The following is a 27,079-nucleotide window of genomic DNA, read 5'->3' on the forward strand; positions in this document are numbered from 1 at the left end:
GCCACATATCCAGACCCTGGTGGTTTGCTCCTAATATTGTGACCTACCCCAAACTACCTCTACTCACTGCCATTTCCGTATGCACCTGGAAGGCCTGTAATCCCCTTGAATGGAAGATATCTCTGCTCCTCTGAGGATTCATTTTGGAGCATCTGCACTAATGAGAACATTGTGGATAATGCATATAGTGAGTTTGTCACACTGCAGTTTAAGAGCCCAAGGAAAGACAGGGAAGTGTGACCAAAAGGCATAGCAGCACCAGGAAGGGAGTGCAGAAGTTATCTGCGGTCATATCCCTCCAAAACGGATGTACCTATTTGGATACTGTGGGGAGATGGCTCATCAGGGGAAGGCAGCAGTAGGTCTCAGCACCATGGGTGGCTCTCTGCAGAAAGAGAGGCAAACCTATAGTGGTTGGAGATTCCATGGAGAGGGGAACATTAGATCGACATTTCTTGTAGCAATAATAGGGATTTCCAGATAGTGTATTCCCTGATTGGTGCAATGGTCAGGAAGGTCTCAGAATGGCTGTGGGGCTTTCTGAAAGGGAACAGTGAACAGCCAGTTGTCACGGTCATGTAGGTATCAACAATATGGGAATAAAGCAAGAAGATGTTCAACAATCCAAATTCAGAGATAAATTTATAAAAAGGACCACAAAGATAATAATCTTAGAACTACTACCTGAATGTGAAGAAGGAAGACCATGAGACATAGCAGCAGAAATAGGTTATTCAACAAATCAAGTCTGCCCTGCCATTTAATAATTTTCCCACTCAGCCTCACTGCCCAGCCTTAAAGCTTTTTCAGGTGCATTCCCCACTAAGAATGCACCTGAAGAAGCAGAAGCAGCCCTTTAAATTGCCATTCAGGTGGCAGCATTGAAAGCTCAATGCTGGCCACCTGAAGGACACAGCTGCACCAGATGCACCTCTGAGCAGACTCCGGCTCCTGCTCAGTGTCAGCTGTGTTCCTGCCCACTGATGTGATGTCATTTTGAGTGACAAGAAGGAAAACAGGACCCTGTGCAGACAGGAGACATAATGATGATGATTTCAGCATTTCTGAGTGTTCAGAATGAGATACGGCAGATCCTTGGTAAGGCTATTTGTGCCGTTGAAGCTCTTCAATCATCCTTGAGATCTGAAAATCACATAGGTGCAATCAGGAGAAGGTTCCTGCAAAGGTTGAGGGCAAGAAGACAGCAGTTAGCAGTCGAAAGGCGCGCAGAGTGTAAGCGCTGCAGATGAAGGTGAATGCTGCTGGTCAGTCAATTAGCTATGGTGATACATCGATCTCTCTGGAGGTCGAACCGACCTCAGGGTACTGAGTTCTGGAGTAATGTCCTCACCAAATTTGATGATGCTGAGTGGAGGAGACACTTTCGTATGTCACGTGGCACCTTTCACTTTGTGCTGGATCTCTTAGAACCTCACCTGAAGGCGCATAGACTGGACTTGCAGCGACCATTGGAGCCTGGACTTCGATTAGCTGTGACCTTGTGGTGGTATGCCACCCCTTGTGGGTATTGATCCATCAGTACCATCTTTGGAATAGGCATCAGCACTGTGGTGGTGCAGGAGGTGACTGCCCCCTTGAGGAAGTCCCTCAGTAAACGTTTCATCTCCCTGCCAAATGGAACACATTTCCAGGAAAACATTGATGGCTTTGCGCAAAGGGGATATCCATTGTGTGCTGGTGCCATTGATGGGTCACACATTCCCATTATCGCACCCAGCATGGATGCTGCAGCCTATATAATCACAAAGGGTGGCATTCAGTGGTTCTGCAAGCTGTGCTCGACCACAGATTCTGGTGAGTTAAGCCTCTATTGATCCTTATCACATCACATCTCAAATGACTATAACTTCACTGTAATTTCCATTCGTGTAACACCTTCTCAGATGTGCTTGTGGGGTGGCCGGTCCACACGCATGATGCCCAAGTGCTTGCCAACTTTCCTTTGTATAGAAAAGCAAAGGACCAGGGCGGATACCTCTTCCCAGGTGACATAACTGTTCACCCTTCAAACCTCTGTGTTTCAAATGTTATGCATGCTTGCTGTGTCAACGTTCAGGTGCATGAATTAACTACATGTCTGCATTGTTGTACCTGCAGGTGTCCAAGGATGTTGAAGGAGTGGAGGTTCCATTGTATCTTGTGGGTGATACGGCATACCCCCTACGAAGCTGGCTGATGAAGGGGTTCGCGCAACACAGATTACTAGATCCAGATCAGCGAAGATTTAACAAGGCCCTTAATTCCACAAGGCTAGTGGTGGAACATGCGTTTGGCCGTCTAAAAGGCCACTGGTAGTGCCTGTCAAAGCATCTAGATATTTCTACCGCCTTAGTCCCAGATGTTGTGTTTGCCTTCTGTGTTCTACACAATATATGTGAGATTAACAAGACTTCCCTTCAGAGTGAACATTGGTTGAAGCAGGTGGTCCTGCACCCAATAACGCAGATTATTTTGATCAGCAGGCTCATGGGCACCAGGCCATCCATTCTGCCATTATGTCCATCCTGTAAGGGTACGTTTCTGCTACCCAGCTCCACATTTTCCACAACTTGTTCCCCCCTCCACTCTCCCCACGCAATGCGGTGACATGACCCTGGTGCCTGGCATGTTATGTGCTCTTGCGAATGAACGGGTGCATATAAATGAAACATATAACTTGTATGCTTGTCAAAAATGTAATAAAAGACGCTCTTTGAGAAATCACACTGCTTCATAAATATCTGAGGTAGATATTGCAACGCTAACATTTCACATCATGTTTAAACTTGAAGTAAACCATGGAATGGACAAATAACAGTGCAAATTCACTCCACACTCGAACACCGCAGAACAAACACTAAAACAATAAACATAACAAACATCACCACCCGGCACCATAGCATCTCACTGCTGAATGTTTACATCCCTAAAGTGTTGCACAGAACATGGCACTTATGAGGGGCTTCATGAACAACAAAAGAGTTAGCAGCATTAAGGATGTTTAGTCTGACACAAACCTCATTCCTGCATTGAGAGGAACGAGTTGGAGGGGGGGCAATAAGGAACCTGTCCCGGACCCCAGCATCTCAGTCATGCCAAAGCATCCACTACTGTGATGCACTGGTGTGGAATGAAATGGCATGCTGGATGGAGGGGCCAGGTACATGGGATGAGGCTGACCATATATGACTGTGGGAATGGGGATGGGGAGACCTCCATTCGCATGACCAGTCTGTTGAAGATGACTGACATGACTGCCTGTCCATTGAGGCGCTCAGTCTCCGCAAGGAAGCTGCAAACTCAGACATCAACTGGGCATGCTCCTCCACTTCAGAGCGTCACATTGCTTCCTCGTCCTCCATCAGGTCGGTGAGCATGACTCTCTCATGATCCAGCTCCTCCTCTGCACGCTGGCGGTCTCTCTCACTGTCCTCCCTGTCAAGTGCCAACATCATCGCCTGCAGCTCCTTCATAAGAACCTGACCCTTGGTCAGTCACTGGTGCTTGTGTCTGGAACCAAAGGCTGTGGGTGGAAACAGGAAAAGAGCAGCAGCATTGGACTTAGATGCTTCTCCATAAACACAACCTCAAATACCTGTGTTCTCTGTTGAAAGTGCCATCTCGCCACTTCCAGGGTCAGTGACCTCTGCGCTTCCACTCTCGGGGGCATCCAAACCTGTGGCTGCCAGGTCCTCAGCGGTGGCCTCCTCCTCCTGGACCGGCATGTCCCCTCCATTGCCGCTAGATGAAACCTGAGATTCCTCAACGATGAGCTCTGGGGAATCAGGGCTCTCCAGAGCGCTGGCTACATTCAAGGGAGTAGCTGAGCAGCTAGCTCCCCAGAAAGTGTGGCACTGGTTGAAGTACTGCCACTCCTTGCACCCATTGCCACTCCTCCTGTTGTGGTCCAGGACCATGTGGAATTTCTTCCTCATGCTCTTCAGCTTTGTGATCACCTGGTTTTTACTGCGCTTGTGCCTTTGTGCTGCGAGCACTCCAGGCAGCTGCTCAAAAGTGGAACCATCCTTAACTGTCCCAGTGAGCTCCCTTTCCTGCGATTCCTGAGTCAGATGGTCTAGAAGCAGTCTTACCTCTTCATCAGACCAGTTGCAAGCTTTTTTGGAGCCATTGTTCAAATGCACTGTTTTCCTGCACTGCTAAAACAAATCGACTGAATCTGCACTAGCCTGCCTGCACAATGTGCTTCAAGATTCGCGCCAGGTGCTTCAGGCTGACGACATCACTGCCACGTCAGCAGCCTGACTCTTTGACAGCCACTTCAGCCAGCTGCATTCAGATGGCTGGGGGAGCCACTGTGCTGTGCTGATTATCCCTCTCAGAAGAGGGTTACCAAGCTCACCTCAAAGGCCTCCCATTCACATGGCCTCCCCATAGCCGCATATTGCCAAAATATGCGGCTTTACATGCGGGGCAATTGGCCACCTGAAAGTGCTTTGTGCCTATAACCTTCAAGGTCCTGGCTAATCAAGAATTTATCAATCTCTCAATCTCTGCCTTAAATGCACCCAACGATAGCCTTCCCAACTGCTTGTGCCAAATATTCCAGATTTATCACCCTCTGGCTGATAACATTCCACCACATCTCTGTTCTCAGTAGTCACCCTTCAATCCTGAAGTTGGGTCCTTTTGTGTCATCATGGGAAACAAACCTGTCTACATATATTCTGTCCTTGCCTTTCTACATTTGAAATGTTTCAATGAGATCCCCCCATTCTCAAATTCCAACAAGTGATGGCCAAAAGCTGTCAAAAGGTCCTAATATGATAATTCCTTCAATCCCAGAATCATCTTTCTGATCCTCCTTTGAATCTTCTCCAATGTTAGCACATCTTTCTTAAATGAAGAGCTCATAATTTCTCAGAATACTCCAAATGAGGTCTCACCAGCGCCTCATAAAGCCTCAACATCATATTCCTGTTCTTATATTCTATTCCTCTTGAAATGAATCCCAGCAGTGCATTGGCCTTCTTCACCATTGACTCAACCTGTTTAACTTCAGGCAGTCCTGCATGAGAACTCCCATGTCGCTTTGCATCTGAATATTTTCAATTTTCTCCATATTTAAGAAAATTGTCTGCCTGTTTATTTTTTTCTACCAAAGTACATGATCGTACACTTTCTGACAATGTCGTTCATTTGTCACTTTTCTGCCTATTCTCCTAATCTGTTCTTCTACAGCCTCCGTTTCCTCAACACTACCTGCTACTCCATCTACCTTCGAATCATCTGCAAACTTACATAAAGCCATTCATTCCACAACCTAAATCATTAATATACAACATAAAAAGAAGTAACCCCAACACTGACCCGTGCAGAACACCATAGCATCGGGCAGCCAACTGGAATATGCATTGTATTCTGACCCTGCCAATCAGCCAATGCTCTACCTACACTAGTATGTTTCCTGTTACACTATGTGCTCTTATCTTGTTAAGAAGCCTGGTGTAGCCCTTTGTAAAGGATTTCTGAAAATCAAAATGCATATCTTCTGCATTTCCCTTATCAAGCCTGTTCCACTTCTTCTAAGAATTCCAATAAATTTGACAAGCAAGATTTTCCCTGAAGGAAACCATGCTAGTTTTGGCCTATCTTCTCATGTGACACCAAGTATTCCATAACCCTTTCATATCTTTCCAAAAACTGACACTGAAGTCAGGCTAACTGGTCTATAATTTCCTTTCTGCTGCCTCCCTCTCTTCTTAAATAGTGGGGTGATATTAGTGATATTCCAGTCCTCTGGGACCATACCAGAATCTATTGATTCCTGAAACATCATTATCAATGTCTCCACTATCTCTAAAGCTATTTCTTTCAGAACCCGAGAGTGGAATCCATCTAGTCTGGGAGGATTATCCACACTTAGACTATTCAACTTTCTGAGCGTCTTCTCCCTTGAAATAGTAGCTGTGCTCATTTCCCTTCCCTGATACCCTTTGACATCTGGTACACAGCTATTGTCTTCTACAGTTAAAACCGATGCAAAATACTCATTTAGTTCAATCTGCCATCTCCTTATTATTATTATTATTATTATTATTATTATTGTTCCATTATTAAATCCCCAGCTACATTTTCTAGAACTCCTATATCTCACCTCTCTTTTATAACCATATAACCATATAACTGTTTACGGCACGGAAACAGGCCATGTCAGCCCTTCGAGTTCGCACCGGTTCACTAGAACAACTCCACTAGCTTAACCCTCCCGCTCTCTGCCCATAACCCTCCAATCCCCTCACCTCCATGTACACAACCAACCTTCTCTTAAATGACAGAAGGGAACATGCCACTACTATCTCATTTGGAAGATCATTCCATTCTGCCACCACTCGATAAGTGAAAAAGCATCCTTTAATATTTCTCCTAAACATTTGCCCCCTTACCATTAACTCATGTCCTCTTGTTCCAACCTACCCTACCCTCAGGGGAAAGAATGTGTTTATGTCTAGTTTATCTATTCCTTTCATAATTTTAAATACCTCTCAGTCATCTACGTTCCAATGAATAAAGTCCCAGACTCCTTAATCTCTCCCTGTAATCCAGATGCTGTAAGCCAGGCAACATCCTTTCAAACCTTCTTTGCACCCTCTCCACCTTATCTTTATCCTTTCTATAATTTGAAGACCAGAACTGAGCACAGTACTCCAAACAAGGCCTCACCAACACCTTAAACAGCTGCAGCATCACTTCCCAGCTCCTATACTCTATACTATGATTTATGAAGGCCAGCAAGCCATATGCCTTCTTAACCACCCTGTCTTCATGGGAATCCACCTTCAGTGAACTCTGTACATAACCCTCAGGTCTCTCTGCTCCTCTGCATGCCCTAATGCCCACCCCTTAACTGCATATGTCCTATTCTGGTTATTTTTTCCGAAATGCAACACCTTGCATTTGTCTACATTGAATTCCATCTGCCATCTTTCAGCCCACTCTTCCAAACAAACCAAATCCTTCTGTAATCCAAGAAAACCTTCCTCAATATCCACCATCCCCCTATTTTCATATTATCTGCATATTTGCTTACCCAGTTAACCACACCCCCCTCTAAATCATTAATATAAATGATAAACAACAAGGGACCCAGCACCAATCCCTGAGGCACCCCGTTTGTCACAGGCTTCCCACCTGACACAGTCTATTTTCCAGCCACCCCTGAACCCATGTCACAATCTCTCTACTAATTCCTAGTGACTGAACCTTCATAATTAACCTTCCAGTTCTTGAAGAAGCTTTCTGATATTACTTGCAATCTTACTTACATATTTCATCTTTTTCCTCCTTATCAGTTTTTTAGTTACCTTCAAGCTTTTAAAAACTTCCAAATCCTCTATCTTCCCACTGCAGTGGCTTGTTGTGGGGACCAACGACCTTCGACACAAGTGACAACCCACACAGCAGGAAACAACGAGCAAAAGCAGCAATGCCGACCAATCCGAGGCCAGCACCACTGTGACATCACTCCCGTCATCAGCAGCAGGGAGAGAATATAAGTAGAGCTGCCAGTGCAATAAATCAGTCTTTCACTTTGACTTCTTGGGTGTGTGTCATTCTTCCCACACTTCATGGTAATGCACACGTTACACTGGTGATCCCGGCAGGTCCAACTGCCAGTTGGACCCAAAGATGACAAACAAGGCAGTTCTTCAAGTGGTTTAATTGAAGCTGCTAACATCCTGGGCATTGCAACCATAAGTGTGGTATGAGCAGGCTGAGGCACAGTTCCACTTCCAACAGATCACCTCTGACAACACACATTACTACTACATGGTGAGCTCTCTCGACCAGGAAACAGCAACAAGGGTAGTCGACTTCCTGCAGCGGCCTCCAGATCAAGGGAATTACAATGCCCTCAAGGATCTATTAACCCACACCTTCAGGCTCTCACGGCATGAGCACGCCGGCCAATTGTTGCATATGAATGGATTGGGGGACAGTGCCCCATCCACCCATGATCGAGGGCTCGCCCTTGCTAAGGGACACATGCCTTGCCTATTCTTTGAGGAGATTTCCCTTGAGCAGAGGATATATAACTCTTGCTCACTGATGAGTATTTTAGCAATGCTATGAATGTTGCAGCCCAGGCGGACATGCTCTGGAGAGTGAAGAAAGAAAATGGTGACTCGGTGGAGCAGATCCTCAAGTTATTCAATTGGTGAGGTATTGCCTGATCCAGGATGACTGATGCCAGTGCTCTGGAAACCCCATCACTCCTCATGCTGATGTCAACTCTCTCCTCTTGGCCCGTGGGAAAACAAGATGGCATTGACCACAAGAAGCGGCAGTCATCTTGAACCAGTGACGCACTAGGTGGTGCCGACCATGAGGCATGGCAAGATGTCCGCCTTCCTTCTTGATGACAAAGGACTAGGTTGTGTCGACCTCGAGGCATAGCAAGACTGCCATAGCTTCCTGCGATGCTTCACTTCTGATGGTCGGTCATGCCACGAGGTGCAGCAAGACGCTGGCACTGAACAACATGAAGAGGCAGGGGCCAGTCCTTCAGGACTGATGTATAGGTTGAACAAAGAGTCAAGGGTTGCATAAGAGGTTGCCCTCTTTGGGTTCCCTTTAGCCCACCAGACCTTCACCCAGTGCCCTCACTTACCATATCCTGAGCACACGGAGTCCTTCGCAAGACATCAGGTGCAGGGGTGCTGTGCCTGTCCACAGAAGTAGCATGGCCACAGTGGTCAGCCCTGGGGCTGCGTGGGTCACAGGTGCTCCAATGACCTGGTATTCTGAAAGAGCCCCACATTTGCCCGTGAGGTCATCAGCTCCCAGTTGGGCCTGTTCGAGCACTTTCACCAGCTCCAGGGTGCTGGCCAAGACTTTCTTCCCCAATTCCAGCAGTCGCTGCCTCGCGTTCCTCGACCTCACTCCTGCCACAAAGGTATCCTGGGCTTGTTCCTCCTCTCTCACCAGGACACACTTGTTTGGCCTCCTCTGGCCACTTTGTGGTGGCATTTTCTGGTCAGGTCCCACGGTTCAAGAATATAGTCGTCCAGTGACTCACCCAGACACTGCCAACATTGAGATAGTCATTGCCTCACCAGCACATTATTCTGGAGCCTCGTATAGCAGTCCTTCAAGCCTTCTATGGCCGACTCATAGGTAGCACAGTCTCCGATGTCAGCGAACTCTTTGGGGACTCAAAAGAGACGTGCCAATCTCCATAGACCATCTGAGTTGACGACGTCTTGTGTGGCCGTCAGGTAGGTCTGTGAACACTCTAGCCAGTAGGTGAATTTCTCTGGGGCCTCAGGGGACAGAGGGCATGCCTGGCTTCAACAGGGCTTCCATCCTGTTTCAAAGTTAAGCTATTAAAATTGTAATGCGACTGAATGCACTCAGAGACAAGTGAGGAGTACAAACACGCTTTTAATAGCTTAAAATCAATGGCCAGTAGACACAATAGTCCTCAGATAAATCTGAGGTAAGGTGGGAAAACGAGGGTTTATTTTGGGGTAGGTGAGTGTGGAGCCACGGGAGGAGCCAGACATCTGAATAATACACAGACAGTGAATTCCAGTTACCTGTTTAAAAAAAGGATGGAGGCAAAAGGTACATGACTCTAGACCACTTAGCTTAATGTCTGTGGTCAGGAAAATGTTTGAAGCTATCAAAAAGGAAGAAATAGCAAGATATCTGGATAGAAATTGTTCTATCATACTGATACAGCTTAGATTCAAAAAGAGCAAGTTCCTCTTGACAAATTTACTGAACTTCTTTGATGACATAATGAGCACAGTGGATAGAGGGCAACTCTCTATCCACTGTGCTCATTATATCATGTTGAATGTTGAAAACAAGGTTGAAAACTTTGGATGTTGAAAACCTGGATGCCAGAAGGCATTCGATAAGGTGTGGCATGGATGAGATGAGTCAAAAGGCCATTTCTGTACTGAACAGCTCGATGACTCTGTGACAACCTGGTGCAAATTAGTGGAGGAGAGTTTTGATAATAATTTTAATAAAGTTTTGATAATGTCAGAGCAAGTGTGCAGATTTAAAAGAAATGTTGCAGATTAATCATTCACTCTTGGAGAGCACCATTTCCATATAAATAGCATTTTTTTAAATAAGAGAGTATCTTAAAAACTGCAACAATTTATGTTGAGAAGTGAGCAATAAATTCATGGTCTGCATCTAAATCTGCATGTTCCCTCTAATTTTTAGTAGTCAGGGTGTGCAAAAAATCTTATGTTGTGGATTTTTCCCCCCTGTGACAAAAGTATGTTTTGCAGTGAAGACTCAAAAATGCTGTTTTGTCAGGTTGTACTTGTACAATTGGATAAGAAATAAATTTGATCTTAAACTTGAAGCTCAGCTGAAACTCATTGTGACATCAGGTCATGAATAATCACAAACACAAAGGATGTCATTAGTGACTGATCCTTGAATTGTTGATCAGAAATGATATGGATAATATAGTGGAGTGGTTGCAAATTGAACTGTGGTGTTAGGAAATAAAGAAAATAAATTCTCAAGGAATAAAACACTTTGAGGATTAAAACAATCTACAAAAAGTAAAGTACCTGAACTATTGGGAAATGCTTCAGAAGATATGGTCATTTTATTGTTCAATCCCGTAAAATGCATTATATTTGTTATATCGCACTGGTCACTTCCACAGAAGAGAAACTGAAAATGCATTGGATGGTGAGTTTGTTATTTCCCTTTCAATGCTAATACAGAGTTAATATTGTTCCAGGATAGTGGTTTTCAAACTGCCCCCACTACAGTCATGTTCCACCTTAAACAATCCCTATGCTATAAGTGCACTCTGATTAGTAAGGAATTACTTAAGGTGGTATGTGAGTAAGTAGGAAGAAATTGTTCACAAGCATTTCCCCCCCCCCCCCCGTGACAAAAGTATGTTTTGCAGTGAGGACTCAAAAATGCAAACGCACATAGACATAACACACTTACAGACAAATAATACATATGCACAGAGCCGGATTAAGGCCAACTGATACCCTAAGCACAGCCCAACAATGGTTCCCCCTCAACCAATGGAGTGTTGTCTAACTGACAAGACATTAAGACTCAATAAGTGCAGAATGTGAAATAATAAATTAAAAACTCAGTTTTCTTCCAGTCCAGACACCACAATTATATTAACTACAACCTGTATATATATATATATATATATATACCTTTTTTCATTTATTGTGGTGAGGGGGCCCTAGTTCAGGTAAATTAACTTCAGCACCTGAAAAACCTCTATGGTATCCCATTCCTTTGGACTCCCTAAGTATGTGCTTAATTTGTTTAATTGTTAATCCAGACTTGCATGTATACATGTATACAAACATTAAAATAAACATTATTATTAAATAAATAGAAGAGTCATAGAGGGATGGTATGAGCAGTTCAGCCAACCAATCTACACCTTCACTAAGATCACAACTTACTCAGTGCTGTTATGCCTTGGCATTAATATTTTCACCTTTGCCTCTCTCTGAGCTGTCCTCTAGGCCTATAACTTTTTAAAATTATCTGCACTCTACATCTTGTCACTTGCTCATCTGAGATTCATTTGTTTCCTCATTGGTGGGCAAGGACCTCCTCAAATCTTTCCACTTACTCTCTTTCTTTCCAACAATAAATGATCCTTAAAGCCACTATTTTTGTTTGTATTTACAATAAGGCAAAAGATTCTGGCCATTGATACCCCTGCTGCCCAATTACCCCAAATTAACCCACAACCCTGTACTTCTTGAAGGATGGGAGGAAACTGGAGTACCCATGGAAAGCCCACGCAGGTCACAGGAAGAATATATAAACTCCTTACAGATAGCGCCATCTAGTCATCTATGTTATTATCTCCTTTTATGTCTTGCTGCCATTTTTTCTTTGATAATGCTACTGTGTAAACTTTCCTTTAGAACAGATATGAAGACGATTTTCTTTATCCAGAGGATGGTGAACCTATGGAATTCATTGCTGCAAACAACTGTGGGGGCCAAATAATTGGATATATTTAAGATAGAGGTAGATAAATTCCTGATTCGAAAGGGAACAAAGGGTTATGGAGAAGGCGAGAGAATGGGGTTGAAAAAGATTGTGATGGAATGGCAGGGTAAACTTATTGGGCAAAATGACCTAATTCCACTCTTGGTGATGTAACAAGGGCTGCTTTATTGATGCTAAAAGCTTGAAGAAGGTGGAATGTGAGGGAAGGCTCTAAAGTTCAAACCCAAATTGAATTTTCCACCCATTAATGGGAATCAATCTGTGATCTTGATTTGTACAGTATAGAGCTCCAAGTCACTGTAGCCTGTTAAATCTTACTGTACTGTCAGCTACAAGCCAATGACTCCATGCATTCCATCTGGGAATCCAATAGCTCATCAGCTTTTGCTTGATTTTGTAATAAATTCAAGCCAACACCGATGAGAGTTTTTGAACTCTATTAGTGCTAGATAGTCTCCTCTTTCCAAGATTCCAATGACATATTTTCCCAAACGAGAGTTTGCAGATAGTGTAAACAAAATAAACTTCTGCTTCCACAGCCATGTTCATGTCAGTACAGATACAATGGACGAATAACTTTAAAGTTCTCTTTAACAAACAGATAGAATACATTTACAATGCTGGCAAAATAGAAAATTTAATATTCAAAAAGAATTGAACAGCGTCAATTCTGTCACGCTTACAGCAAGCTGTGGGTACCTGACACACCTCAAGGTATTTATTATTGGCTTGGATGCTCATTGTTCAGACAAGAACAGGAAGAGATCAATTCATACTGCCAGGTGCATGCAATTCAGTACCCCAACTCAATCTGATGGTGGAAAGGTGAACTTAAACTTTCAATTTTCATGATACCTCAACAGTGATTTTAAGGACCCTGTGATCGGGGAGGGGTGGTGCAATTCTCAATGTATAGACCCAGCAGTAGGTCTTTAAGCTTCAAATATAAAAGAACCAAAGCCCCATTTAGTCTTGTAGCAATAAGGCTGCACACTAATGTAGGGACAGGTCTGTGTGAATAATCTGAACAGGAAAACTTACATATTCAAGCCAGATCTCCCAAGGCACTCTCTATCCTGAGATGTTTTGTATTCCTTCCTTGCCAAAAATAAACCAAAAATGTGCAACTGCACTAAATTCCAAAAGGATACCCAACTGCTGTGTTCCTGCAGCAATAAAACTAGAGTTCCCAAATTCAGCCTTTCTGTAATTGTTCTGAGCAGGGAGTAAGAACTAGATAGTGCAAGTTATTGCTGTTGGTGACACAAGATATGATCATAAGAGAAGTTTCTTCAATCCAGCCTGCTTCCAGACAGCCAGTAAGAGTGAAGACTATCATATGGTCATTTTAACATGGAGTGAGGGACTACATGCAGAAGACCAGCATCCCGAAATAGTTTCTCATGGAAGAATCTGTCCTTGGTGTTCCTGGGAGAGAGATGAGAAACCAGAGTGTAAGCTAACATTGGAGGTCTTAGGAAGAAATGTAATGTAGGGACTGTCGCTGGAGAGGAAGAGCTTCGGACTCAGAAGAGCTGTAAGTGTCAGAAACTAGCTTTAGGTAGGGTGTTTAAAAAGGGGAGTGGAGAGCATTTTAAGGGTTAAACAGAACAGTGATTGGTGGGAGTGACTACTTCTGATAAGATAAGGGGTAGTGACAAATAAAAAGAGACGAAGATCAAGTGAGGTGTCCAGTGTGTGTGTGGTTCAGTGTAGGACTTGGAGACTTTGGCAAGCATAGACTGAGGATGAGCTTGTTTCCAGTAAGGTAAGGTCAAGTAAGACCTTTGTATTTAAATTAGGAATTGCCATGCTATCAATAACTCACGTTAGACCAGAAGTCGTGATTAATAGGCTTTAATCATCATTAACTGCAAGCATGTCTCACATGTTGCTGGCCCAGTTCCAAGGCAGGTACTTTGGGTGTGACTGCCTTTATGGGAATTCTAAGGGGAGGAGTCACAGGTACAGGGATGGGCCAGCCCATACAGTACACTTGTATTAGACAGTACTAACAGTTAGTTGTTCTGTAGCTGACTGATACTGTAATGTAGATAAATATTGGGATAATTTGGTAAAATTAGAGTAGGTTACATACATACACACATTTTAAAACAGATCTTATTTGAAATACTGAATAATTCATATTCAGTGGACTTTACAGAAACTATGGAGAATGCTTTGCACATTTCACAAGTAGGTGCTAATTGAAATGATATCATTAAATGAATTGACTGGAGATACTCTGGCTGTTTGCAAGTATCTTCAAAGTGCTCACAAAAAAGGTCACTCCTGAGTTCTTGTTTATCTAAGACATCAGATGGGAGAAAAAGACTAACTTCTATTGTTTGCTGGAGAAGGTGGGGGTTTTGTGGCAAGTGAGAGAGCCACATGGGCTTTCTAGCAGTTGGAAGATGAAGAGAGAGGGAGAGAGAGGGAGAGAGAGGGAGAGAGAGGGAGAGAGAGGGAGAGAGAGGGAGAGAGAGGGAGAGAGAGGGAGAGAGAGGGAGAGAGAGGGAGAGAGAGGGAGAGAGAGGGAGAGAGAGGGAGAGAGAGGGAGAGAGAGGGAGAGAGAGGGAGAGAGAGGGAGAGAGAGGGAGAGAGAGGGAGAGAGAGGGAGAGAGAGGGGAGAGAGAGGGAGAGAGAGGGAGAGAGAGGGAGAGAGAGGGAGAGAGAGGGAGAGAGAGGGAGAGAGAGGGAGAGAGAGGGAGAGAGAGGGAGAGAGAGGGAGAGAGAGGGAGAGAGAGGGAGAGAGAGGAGAGAGAGGGAGAGAGAGGGAGAGAGAGGGAGAGAGAGGGAGAGAGAGGGAGAGAGAGGGAGAGAGAGGGAGAGAGAGGGAGAGAGAGGGAGAGAGAGAGAGACTGAACAGTCACAGCTGAAGCAAGCAGGAAAAGTTTGTTGGAACTGAAACACAAAGCTCCAGAGCACCAGATGGCTGGAAGTGCTATCTGACTGATGTTTCTCTTGGAATAAGTGGAACAGAAAGGAACTCTGTGGTGGTAGCCTGAAAGAAAGAGGTTATCATCTGGAGAACCCTGATAGGGCAAGTTTCATCAGCGAGACATTGAGGTGACTAATGGTGGTACCTCAGTTGTGGAAATCCTGGAACAACAAATCTCTCTCTGCAAACCCTACGAGAACTTCCTGAAAGGTAAACATTTACCTTTCGAGCACCAAACCCTGGTGAACTTTATATATGTTAAATTCTGTTTACTGTATAAGAATTGCCTGCAACCAGCGAACTTGGAAGAATAGAAGTGAGACTGAACTGTGAACCAAAAAACTTCTCTTAAATTTACACACACGTTACATACACGTGAACGTAGAATTAGAAGAATGTTATGGTTAGTTAAGTTAATAGAGATAAGTTAAAGTTTGATTCTGTTTTCATGTATAAAGATAATTTAAAACAATTTTTGTTTAAGTAACTACTTGTCTTGGTGAATGTCTATTGCTGCTGAGATTTCGGGCTCGTCACACACACACACACACACACACACACACACACACACACACACACACACACACACACACACACACACACACACACACACACACACACACACACACACACACACACACTTCACTCCTTTATTAGGGCTGGAAAGGCTGCTTTTATACTTGTTGGGCACTACTAGTTTACTAGTTGCCCCAATAATTACAAGGACAAAGAATGAGGGGAACAATAGGCTTTATTGTACATAAGACTTGAGCTGGCCCGTATCCAAGCTAGTGAAGGGAGGGGTGGCCCAACCTTTATGGCCTGGGACCCAGGGGAGGAGTCCAGATGAGTGTTATCAGGGGGCGGGCCAGCCCGAGCCTTTACCGGCCAATGAGTACATACAATCCATACCATTACATTCACCCTCTCTTTTTAAACAGAAGCCCACCCCCTCTTTTGACACAAGAGAGAGGAGAGGGGAGAGAGGAGAGAAGAGAGAGGAGAGGGGAGAGAGGAGAGGGGAGAGGGGAGAGGGGAGAGGGGAGAGGGGAGAGGGGAGAGGGGAGAGGGGAGAGGGGAGAGGGGAGAGGGGAGAGGGGAGAGGGGAGAGGGAGAGGGGAGAGGGGAGAGGGGAGAGGGGAGAGGGAGAGGGGAGAGGGGAGAGGGGAGAGGGGAGAGGGGAGAGGGGAGAGGGGAGAGAGAGGGGAGGAAAAAAAAATATCTAACTAGACATTTAGTCACACTGGCCTCCCTTCTGAAAATAAATAACATGCTCTTTGTTCTTGGTCACGTTGAGAGCAATATTGTAGTTCTAGCATCTCACAACCAGATTCTCCATCTCCATCCAACAGTCTGGCTCATTATTCAGCCATCAACAGAGGTGTCATCAGCAAATTTAGATTGTGTTGGAACCGAACTTGGAAATCACAAGTGAATTAATCTGTGGTCATTGCCATTTCAGCACCTAATAGCCTGTATATACCTGGGAATGTCTGATCTCAGAAGCTAAGCAGGCACAGAACTGGTCAGTACTTGAAGGTGAGACCGCAGTCGGGCACGACCAGTTGCCCCAATAATCGCAAGGACAAAGACTGAGGGGAACGATAGGCTTTATTGTACATAAGACTTGAACTGGCCCAGATCCAAGCTAGGGAAGTGCAAGGAAGGGAGAAGTGGCTTGACCTTTGTGGCCTATGCCACAGGGGAGGAGTCCAGGGAAGAGTGTCATCAGGGGGCAGGCCAGCCTGAGCCTTTACCGGCCAATGAGTACACACAATCCAAACCATTACTGTTCAAGTTTCTGCTGTTTTTGCTGATTGACTGAGTCATCCATATGAATAACAATAATGGGCGGGAACATCCATGCATGTGAATGCCCTTGTTCCTCAGCCTGGTTCTCCTGAGTTAGCTGGGCAGCTTGTCCAATGCCATTTTAGGGCTGTTGGTCTGATGGTGTCCCAGTTTCTATCCCCGCTGGTTCGTTGTCCTGGGAGTCGCTTTAGCGATCTCTGTCTGCGTCTGCTGCCACGCGATGTGCCGGCCCAATCTCCTCAATTGTGGACTGCCACAGTTCTACCACAGGAATACTGTAGATAATTGAAACTGCAGCTAGGGCAGTGCAATGCTCAGCACAATTATCCTCGCAAGAGGTGCATCCAGCTGCAGCTTCCAGAAGACCAAGTTCGGAAGATGGATGAACACCAGATCAGTTATGAGGCAGAGGGACTGATAGACAGGAGCTTCTGGGAGAAAGTTGCCTCCAAAAGTCAAGAGACAGGTAGCTGGGTGACCTTTAGGAGAGGGAAGGGGAATAGACAGAGAGAGCAGAGAACCCCTGTGGCTGTTCCCCTCAACAAAAAGTCTACTGTTTTGGATACTGTTGGGGGTGGGAAGATCTGTGAGGGACAAGTTGTAATAGTTACATCTGGCACCGAGACTGGTTCTTGGGGGTAAGAGAAGGCCTATGGTGATTGAGGCTTGTTGGTTAGATAGGAGGTTCTGTGAACGAGATCAAGATTCCTAGATGGTATGTTGACTCCCAGATGCCAGGGTTATGGATGACTCTGAGTTCACACCATTCTGAAGGGGAAAGGTGAGCACCCAGATGTTGTGGTCCACGTGGGGACCAATAAAATAGATAGGAATAGGGATGAGATCCTGAAGAGGGAATATAGAGAGAAAGGGGGAAAAAAAGTTTAAAAAGTAGGACCTCAAGGGTGGTAATCTTGGGATTGGTGCCTGTGACTAGTGCCAGAGAGGGTAGGAATAGGAAGATGTGGCAAATGAATGTGTGTCTAGAGTTGGTGCAGGGGATAGGGGTTCAGATTTGTGGATCACTGGAATCTCTTCTAGGGAAGGTCTGACCTCCACAAAAAGAACAGGCTGCACCTTAACTGGAGGGGGACCAATATCCTGGCAGGTTGGTTTGCTAGAGCTGTTGGGGAGGGTTTAAACTAGTTCAACAGGGGAGGTAGAACCAGAATGTGAGTGCAGAGAATAGGGCGGAAGGTCAAAAGCATGATGCCATGTGCTCAGAGTTTGTGAAGAAGGACAGGCAGGGGACAAAACATAAATGTAGCTAGTTAGAGGGTTTGAATTATATCTATTTCAACTCTAGGAGTATTAGGAATAAAGGAGATGAACTTAGAGCATGGATCAGTATATGGAACTATGATGTTGTGGACTCAGTTGAAGGAAGGGCAGGATTGGCTGATGTAGGTACTGGGGTATAGGTGTTTGAAAAGGAATAGGATGGAAGGTAAGTGAGGGGGGAGTAGCATTACTAATTAGGGATAGCATCACATCTTTAGATATGGAGGATGCTGCTGAGAGAGGGTCTACTGAGACAGTGTAGGTAGAAATAGGAAGGGAGCAATTGCAGTCAGTCCCCGGGTTTACGAACAACTCGCCTACTTTCCCAATTTGTGCGTGTGCATAAATGTGCATAATATTACCTCAAAAATGTTAAATACATGTAAAGATGGTGGTGCGGTCAGTGCCACTGTAGCGGCAGCGCTGCCACTGGTGTAGACCTGTGGGGAGCAAGGGAGCTGAGATGGAGCATTCCCGCAGGGTCCAGTTGCCCTGTCGAATGCCGGATGGGCTTGGAATGGCCTGCTGAGGGAGCCAACGGTGGTTTTATTTGAGATCTTGCAGCCTCAGGGTCTGCGCCCAAGATGGTGGCGCCTATTAATCGTCAGCAGCCTTGAGGGGTTGCAGACTCAGGGGAAGTAGAGGACTGGAGCAGGGCACCACAGGTTGGGAAGATCACCCTCCCCCACCCCCCAGCCTCCATCTGAGAAGGAGAAGCAAAAGAGATGGACTCTGCAGCTGAGAGACCAGTGCAAGCGGTCGGCTGCTGGCGACTTGAGGAGAGGAACCCACGAAAGCTGCAGGTTACAGGAGACTACCGTTGGAAGACTCATGCCTGGCTGCAAACTGCTGGAGTCTGGCTTGAACTAGCCGGAGGAGTACCAGATATTGGAACTGGGATGTGAGGGGGTGCCGCAGGGTTCCTAACTGTGTCAGGTTCAGATATGGAGCTCAGGTTGCCAATGGTTTGGACACGACTCTGAGTCTCTGGAGGCTGTGGAAGTGCTGGAGGTGCATCTATGGACACCCAATGACTCTGGGGGGCGGGAGGGGGAGAACTCTTTTACTTCTCTTTGACTGTAAATCTTGACTTTATGAAATATAATAGGTCCTTAGGCAGTTTCTGCCAGTGGCAAATCTGCCTGCCTTTCAGCGGAAAATAAGGAATTTCATGTAATAGGACACTGTTTTATACTGTGACTATAAGTTGAATCTTGAATCTTAAATAAGACCTGTAAGTAACTGTTCAGCTATGTGTACAAATTTGGCTTATGGACAGACCCAGGGGACGGAACTAGTTTGTAACTTGTGAATTGCCTGTTCTTTACTAGAAGTAGTGTATAGGGCCCCACATAATCCACTGGGACACCGAAGAGCAGATAAGCAAGAAGATTTTGGAATGTTGTGGGAAATAGAGGGTTGTTGTTATGGGAAACTTCAACTTCCCTAATATTGACGGGCACTTCCTGACTGCAAGATGGATAGATGGGACTAAATTTGTCAGGTGTGTTCAAGAAGGATTCCTGACACAGTATGTGGACCAGCCGATGAGAGGAGAGGCCATATAAATCTAGTTTGAGGTAATGAACCTGGTCATGTGACAGACCTCTCAATGGGTGAGCACTTCTGTGAAAGCGACCATGGCTCCCTAAGCTTTAGCATAGCCATGGATAAAGATAAAAGCACACAAAATGGGAAAGTGTTTAATTAGGGAAGGGCTAATTATGATGAGACGAGGCAGGAAATAGCAAGAGTAAATTGAAAACAGATGGTAAAAGGATGTTTAGGGACCACTTGTGCTGGAATCAAGATAGGTTTATCCCACTGGAACCGGGAAAAGATGGTAAGAAAAGGGATCCGTGGTTGATCATCTGTTTCATCAGCTGTTAGTCAAGAGGACGAAGGAAGAATACATTAGATACAGGAAACAGGAAGGGCTCATGAGAAGTATATTAGCCAGGAACAAGGTTAAAAAAGGACTTCAAAGACCTCAAAGGGGCATGAGAAGGAGTTGTCATGTAGTAATACAGAGAACCCAAGGCATTCTATGCTTATGTGAAGAGCAGAAGAGTGATGAGAATGAAGGTGGGGCCGCTAAAGATAAAGGAAGCAACATGTGCGTGGAGGCAGAGGAAGTTGGGACGGTCCTAAATTAATACTTTGCTTTAATATCCACAAGGGAAAAGGACCTGGATTGGGCTGAGGCTGAAATAGAACAATGTTCTGGACAATGTGAAGATTGAGAAAGAGGAAGTGTTGGGATTTGGCATTTCTGTTTTTCTACTACAATCATGCCATCTGAAGACTTTATACACATACACAAGGCTACTTCAGTTCAGTGTACAACATGAACATACCTCAGGCTGGTGGATAAACTGTCCTCACAATAACGAATCACATTTCAGAGAGGAGGTTGAAAGTCTCATAAAATGCTGCAAGAGCAACCTGAGCCTCGATGTGGGCAAGACAAAGGAAATGATTGGGGACTTCAGGAGGAAGATGGTCGACCATTCTTCTCTCATGCCAATGGTTCTATTGTGGAGAGGTAGGAGAGCACAACGTTTCTTGGGGTGTATATAAGGGATAATCTATGCTGGACTCTCAACACTTCATTAGTCAGGATGGCGCATCAATGCCAATATGTCCTAAGGAGGCTGAGGAGAGCAAGGCTACCAGCCCCCATCTTGACACCTTTTTACTGGAGAATGATTGAGTGTATTCTATCTGCCTGCATCATTGTATGACACAGTAGCAGACAAGAAGTCTATCCCAAGGATCATTAAAACAGTTGAGAGGATCACTGGGTCTTTCTTTCCTCTATAGACAACATTTACTGGAAATGTTGTCTAAATAGTGCTCAAGGAATTACACAAGTCTCTTTCTATCCAGCGCACAGTAGCTTTAATCTACTACCATCTAGAAGCAGTCACAGAAGCATCAAAATCAGGACTGTCCAGACTGGGAATAGCTTCTTCCCGCAGGCTGTGAGATTGATGAAAAGTATCTCGTAACCATATAAATCATCCCAAATATTTATGTTTATTTTGCTTGATTGTTTGTGGTTGTGGTGTTGTGTGTTTTTTGTTTGAGCACCATGCTCTGGAGAGATGCTGTATATGTACAATCAGATAATAATAAACTTGAACCTGAACTTAAATTACTGTGCAGAAAGATAATAAATGTAAAAGACAAATAATAAAGAGTCACTGCTACAGAAGTGCAAGAAAAAAGGGATGTTTCAATAGTCCAGATAGATCTTTTGAGTTTACTACTAGTCTAGCAGGGGAGGTTCAAGAACCTGATAGCTGTAGGGGAAAAAATACTGAGGAATTGTTAAAGAACCCCATGACATCCCTATGTTTTCCTTGCAAAATGGATTGAAAGGAATTGAAGAGTGAAGCGAGAGTAAATCATTCAGTCCATCAAAGCCTGTTCCATTATGTGATGTGATTTTTAGTTGATCTGTGACCTTGCTCCAAGGAAACCAGCTACTATTGTGCACGGTGCTCCTGTCAATGGACAAATGATAGTACATTAAACTTTGCTTCAGTTCTTATTTATAAAGATAACAGAGATATTAGGACCTGATTATTTCATCTTGTTTAAAAATGGATGACTGCTGTGGACTTTAACTGTCACCTACTGGAGCTCACTAGTGATTATATGTGCTGATATAATTTGATTTTGTAACTATGACTCCGAATGAGCAACATAATTGGATTATGGGAGCAAATGCAGTCTGCTTCAGGCAGCCCGAGAGTGTATCTTGAGCATAATTAAAGTATCTGAAACTCATTTTTCCAGATATATTTACATTTCTCTTCCATAATTTTGCATATCATATTTGCATCTAAGATGAATGTATTTGCATGATCTTTCCAAGTTCTGAGCATTATTAATCGTATTAAAGTAAAAGTGGGTAGTTGGAGATCCTAGATTAACAATAATGTAGTGTCTCATTGCTCTGAGGCTTAAAATGAAACTTGCCTTGAAGTAACTATACATTTTCTTAGAATTGTACTTTCCCCTTTCCCAAATTATTTACGAATGCAGCTTCCAATGAGACAAGCTATTTAAGACTACCAATGAGAAGTTTCTAATGGTTTCCATAATATCTCTGATATTTCTTGGGAGGTACTGTCTGTTTCATGCTGGTTTGTCAAGAGTCAGGTGGAATTTCATCACCCCCAACCCTTACTGGTAGTTGGGAGCTCCGTGTGTACAACAGAAAAGCGAGTGTGTCGATGAAGCTAGAACAAGAGCTCTAATGATTTTATTAATAAAAAATCTGTTTATTTTCCCAATAGTTCATCACCAAACAAATCATATTTGTTCAGAATGCATGATTTATTTATTTCTCATTGTTTCTGCAGTTTGTTAGGAAATTGGTAACTTCAGAGGAAGACAAAACTATCTCTCCTTTACAAAACCCTGGGGAATTACAGAGGACCTAAAGCAAATGAATCAATTCAGCCTGAATTACTTCACTGTCATACAAAAAGTGTGTGTGTGGGGGGGGGGGGGGGGGGGGGGCAGGCTGTTGGAGGACCTCAGTGAGTCAGGCAGTGTTTTGGGCTGAAGATTCGATCCAGTCCTGAAACATGGTTTTGATCCAAAATGTCTACTGTCCATTTCCCTTTATGGATGCTGCCTGAACCATTGAGTTCCTCCAACAGATTCTTTTTTTTTGCTCCAGATTTCTGCATCTGCAGTCTCTTTTGTCTTTACGAAAAGCAGCTTTATTCTAAGATTAAACGTTTGTGTTCTTAGCAGTATATATTTCATGGGATAGCACAAGATCTATTCAAATAATGCATCCAGTCAAGATGTTGCCTGATATTTGTATTATAGAATCAGGTCAATTAGCACAAATAGAATACTGCCCAGAATTCCCCTTCTAACTAGCTTCTTAGTATATCAATGTGTTCCTTCGTTCCTTTATCATTCATCTATCTTCCTCTTAAGAGCCTCAATGTTATTCACCACAACTACTTTAATTATTTGGTTCACTTATTAATTAATTGGTTCAATTTAGCTTGTCAATTTTCTTCATCATATACTAAACTAATTCCAGAATTTTCACTACTGTCCTTGGAAACAGTATTCCAAGCTTTTGCTTTTTCTTTACATGAAAATCTACCTTGACATGTGTTTTAAAAGTGTTATAGTTAAGCTCCGAATCATGGGTCCTCGACCGGCACCACCTACGGCTCCTAGAACGCTTCCACCAGCGTTGTCTCCGCTCCATCCTCAACATCCATTGGAGCGCTCACACCCCTAACGTCGAGGTACTCGAGATGGCAGAGGTCGACAGCATCGAGTCCACGCTGCTGAAGATCCAGCTGCGCTGGATGGGTCACGTCTCCAGAATGGAGGACCATCGCCTTCCCAAGATCGTATTATATGGCGAGCTCTCCACTGGCCACCGTGACAGAGGTGCACCAAAGAAAAGGTACAAGGACTGCCTAAAGAAATCTCTTGGTGCCTGCCACATTGACCACCGCCAGTGGGCTGATAACGCCTCAAACCGTGCATCTTGGCGCCTCACAGTTTGGCGGGCAGCAGCCTCCTTTGAAGAAGACCGCAGAGCCCACCTCACTGACAAAAGGCAAAGGAGGAAAAACCCAACACCCAACCCCTACCAACCAATTTTCCCTTGCAACCGCTGCAATCGTGTCTGCCTGTCCCGCATCGGACTTGTCAGCCACAAACGAGCCTGCAGCTGACGTGGACTTTTTACCCCCTCCATAAATCTTCGTCCGCGAAGCCAAGCCAAAGAGTTAAGTTGAACTGTTCCCTTTTTTTTCTCATTGTTTTATTTGGAGATGTTTTCTAAGTTGGTCTTTCAATCCAATCCAATTTACTGCTTCTCCTGCTCTTTTGGTTGCTTCGCTGATTGAGTGCAAAGTCCGTAATTCTTTCATAACTCAGACCTTTTGACTTGGACATCAGTTTTGTGGCTCAATGCTCCCACAGCTTTAATGATGCTTGAATGTCAGCAACTCGAAATGACTAAGGTGTTCATGGTTTCATCTAACCAGAAACTACCACTGATTCACCTTGTAACTAGATATATTTAAAAGCATTATTTTATAAACAAGTTGAGCACAACCTAGAGATGGCACATCTAATAACTCTTACACAAAATATTAGCCTGTTTTTTTAAATGTCAAAGTATATATTGTAGTGGTTGTGTAGTGGCTGAGCGGGTGCACAGTGTGGCGATGCAAATTGTTCCTGGTGCAGTTCTGCGGATGTGCGGAACCATAATGCAAATGTCTGCCTACTCACCAGGACCGCACACAAGAGATACCAAGTGCCGAGGAACAGCACGTTGAGCCATTGAGTCTCCTGCCGGAAGGTGTGGGACACTTACAAGGCCAGATTTAACCTGGAGGTCCCGTGGATCGACAGCAATCTCATAATGGCATCCCACCTTGTCTCATGGAGCCCAGGACATGCAGTATATAAAAGAAGCCTGTAAACCCTGAATAAATCAGTCTTCAGTTGACTAGTCTGGTGTGTGTTTTTGTATTATTTCAGTAGCTCTACCATAGTAGCCACTACAATATGATGTTTTCAACAATTTACCAGGGAGGTCACTACGCAAAAGGATGTTCACTATGCTCAATCTGGATTGATGTAGGCTGCTATATATTTTTTAAATTTTAAATTTAGACATTCAGCACATTAACAGGCCATTTTGACCCACCCTTCCCAATTTACCTACACCCCTGGTACTTTTTGAACGTTGGGAGCCACCAGGAAAAATCCATGCAGACACAGGGAGAATATACAAACATCTTATAGGCAGCATGGAATTTGATCACTGGCTCTGCAAAGGCATTAAGCTAACCGCCACACCAACTGTGCTGCCCCAATTGTCATAAAGGCAATTTATTTCCACTTCAGACCCTTTAAGATGACAATAGTTATTTTAATTGGATCAGTCTAGATCTGGAAGCCATCAATATTCAATAATAGAATCGGGAATCACCGGCACAGTCAGCATTTATTGCTAATTTGTGTTCACTCTGAAATTAAATAATGTTATAGGACAGCTGAGAGTCAAGTTCATTATCATCTGACTGTACATATACAACCCAACGAATCAGCATTCTTCCAGACCACAGGGCACACACATACACACACAATATTTACATATTTACATGAAGTTAGAATTTAAAATATTTTGGGATGGTCTACTCAGTCACATGAAACCGTTCATCATTTTCACAGCCTATGGGGAGAAAAAGCCATTTCCCAAGCCGGCAGTCCTGAATTTAATGCTACTATACCTCCATCTTGATGGTAGCGGGTCAAAGATACTGGGTGCTGATGGAAATGGTCCTCAATAATTCTTTGAGCCCTATTTAAGCAATGTTCCCAGTAAATGTCATCAATGGAGGATAGTGAGATTCTAGTAATCTTCTCAGCTATTTGATGATCTTTTGTATTGACAATTGGTCCAATACTTTGCAGCTTCTATACCAGACAATGATACAGCCAGACAGGACATTTTTAGTTGTGTTCCTGTAAAAACATGTCAAGATGGGGCCTGTAACCTTGCCCTCCTCAGCCTCCTGAGGAAATGTAGGTGCTTTGAGCCTTTCTGTCCTATAGCAAGTCAACCACATACGATAAACACAAGTAGGACAGACCAGGTAAAACTAGCAGATTATTTCCATGAAAGAGAATAATTTTATGGTCATGGTTAATGATCCTATCATTGTTATTCTAACTTATTTAATTAGCTCATTTGTCAAAATTTAAATTTTCCACTCACCATTTTAATTTTTTTCATAGATTTTTACCGAGTCTATGCCAGCTCAGAGCAGCCATGATCGTATTGAATGGCGGAGCAGGCTCGAAGGGCCATTTTTGGCCTACTCCTATTCCTACTTCCTATGTTCCTATGTTTTTCCCTATAAGCTATTATTCCATAATTTTATAAACTTTAATGCACAAAAGTGCTGAGAAACTCAGCAAGGTGTGCAGTATCCACAGAAAGCAAGAGCTAACCAACGTTTTCGGTTTGAGTCCTTATTTCTATAGAGTCTTTATTTCTATCAACTCCAACCCAGGTTCTAGTAGATACCAGAACACAGAGCCTACCAATGCAGATCCCTTCTGGATATGGGAAGAAACCAGAGGACCCAAAGGAATCCCTCAGGATCAGAGAGAGTTGATGTAAATTCCCCTCAAACAGCACCAGAGGTCATGATTGAACCTGTACCATTAAAGCTGTAAGGCAGCAGCCAGACCAGGAGGGCCATTGTAGAGTCCATATGGTGGGGCTTGAACACTTATCTCCGAATTATTTTTAGTCAACAGCCTCTAAATTGTTATGCCATCATGCTACTTAAAAAGTTAATTTTATTCAGTAAATATGGGTTTGCACACTGCATCTTTTCTATTTTTTTAATTTTTTTTATTTTTAACACTATAAACCATACTGACCAATACATACAGACATTTTTCTCTTGAATATATAGTGTCATTTTCTCCCCTTTTCCCCCCTCCCTTCCCTCCCTCCCTCTCCCCCTTCCCATTTATTCAAAGTTCAATCTATAAGATACATTCAACCCGTTAAACAATGTCGTCACTTAATAAAAATAAACAAGAAATTTTTGTCTGTTACTTTTATATATTGAGTCAGTTCATTTTATTGTCTTCTCCTTCTGTCATTTTAGGTGGTGGACGTCCATGGTAGGATTTCTCTATTGTATTTCAAGTATGGTTCCCATATTTGTTCGAATATTGTGATGTTATTTCTTAAATTATATGTTACTTTTTCTAATGGAATACATTTATTTATTTCTATGTACTATTATTGTATTCTCAAGTTGTCTTCTAATTTCCAGGTTGGCATAATACATTTTTTTGCTACAGCTAGGGCTATCATAATAATTTTTTTTTTGTGCTCCATCCAAATCGAGTCAAAATTCTTTATTTCTTATATTACTTAGAAGGAAGATCTCTGGGTTTTTTGGTATATTGCTTTTTGTGATTTTATTTAATACCTGGTTTAGATCTTCCAAAAAT

General features: G+C 43.7%; 1 protein-coding gene and 1 long non-coding RNA gene across 36 annotated transcripts in view; one reads left to right on the forward strand and one right to left on the reverse strand.

The window, feature by feature from the left end:
• The window catches only part of LOC138757551 (uncharacterized), a 172,523-nt gene extending 160,423 nt beyond the window's left edge, over positions 1-12,100 (reverse strand). For 25 of the 34 annotated variants that reach the window (XR_011353684.1, XR_011353680.1, XR_011353682.1 and 22 more), the window contains exon 1: positions 7,323-7,424. Coding sequence is in view for 2 of the 34 variants with exons in the window: in XM_069925093.1 (XP_069781194.1) it covers positions 11,819-11,830 (12 nt within the window). In the remaining 32 variants the exon portion in view is untranslated. Of the gene's footprint in view, positions 1-7,283; positions 7,425-11,818 lie in introns of those variants that run through there. The other 9 variants (XM_069925090.1, XM_069925089.1, XR_011353672.1 and 6 more) reach the window with 8 other exon arrangements.
• LOC138757552 (uncharacterized) lies at positions 9,834-24,545 on the forward strand. Of its 2 annotated transcripts, XR_011353690.1 has the most exons (3): positions 9,834-10,683; positions 11,913-12,018; positions 24,329-24,545. It is a non-coding gene; the product is annotated as an uncharacterized lncRNA (long non-coding RNA). The 2 variants fall into 2 exon arrangements; XR_011353691.1 differs by lacking the exon at positions 11,913-12,018.
• The last annotated feature ends 2,534 nt before the right edge of the window (positions 24,546-27,079 follow it).

Source organism: Narcine bancroftii, chromosome 3 (genome assembly GCF_036971445.1).
Source record: "Narcine bancroftii isolate sNarBan1 chromosome 3, sNarBan1.hap1, whole genome shotgun sequence".
Lineage (NCBI taxonomy): Eukaryota > Metazoa > Chordata > Chondrichthyes > Torpediniformes > Narcinidae > Narcine > Narcine bancroftii.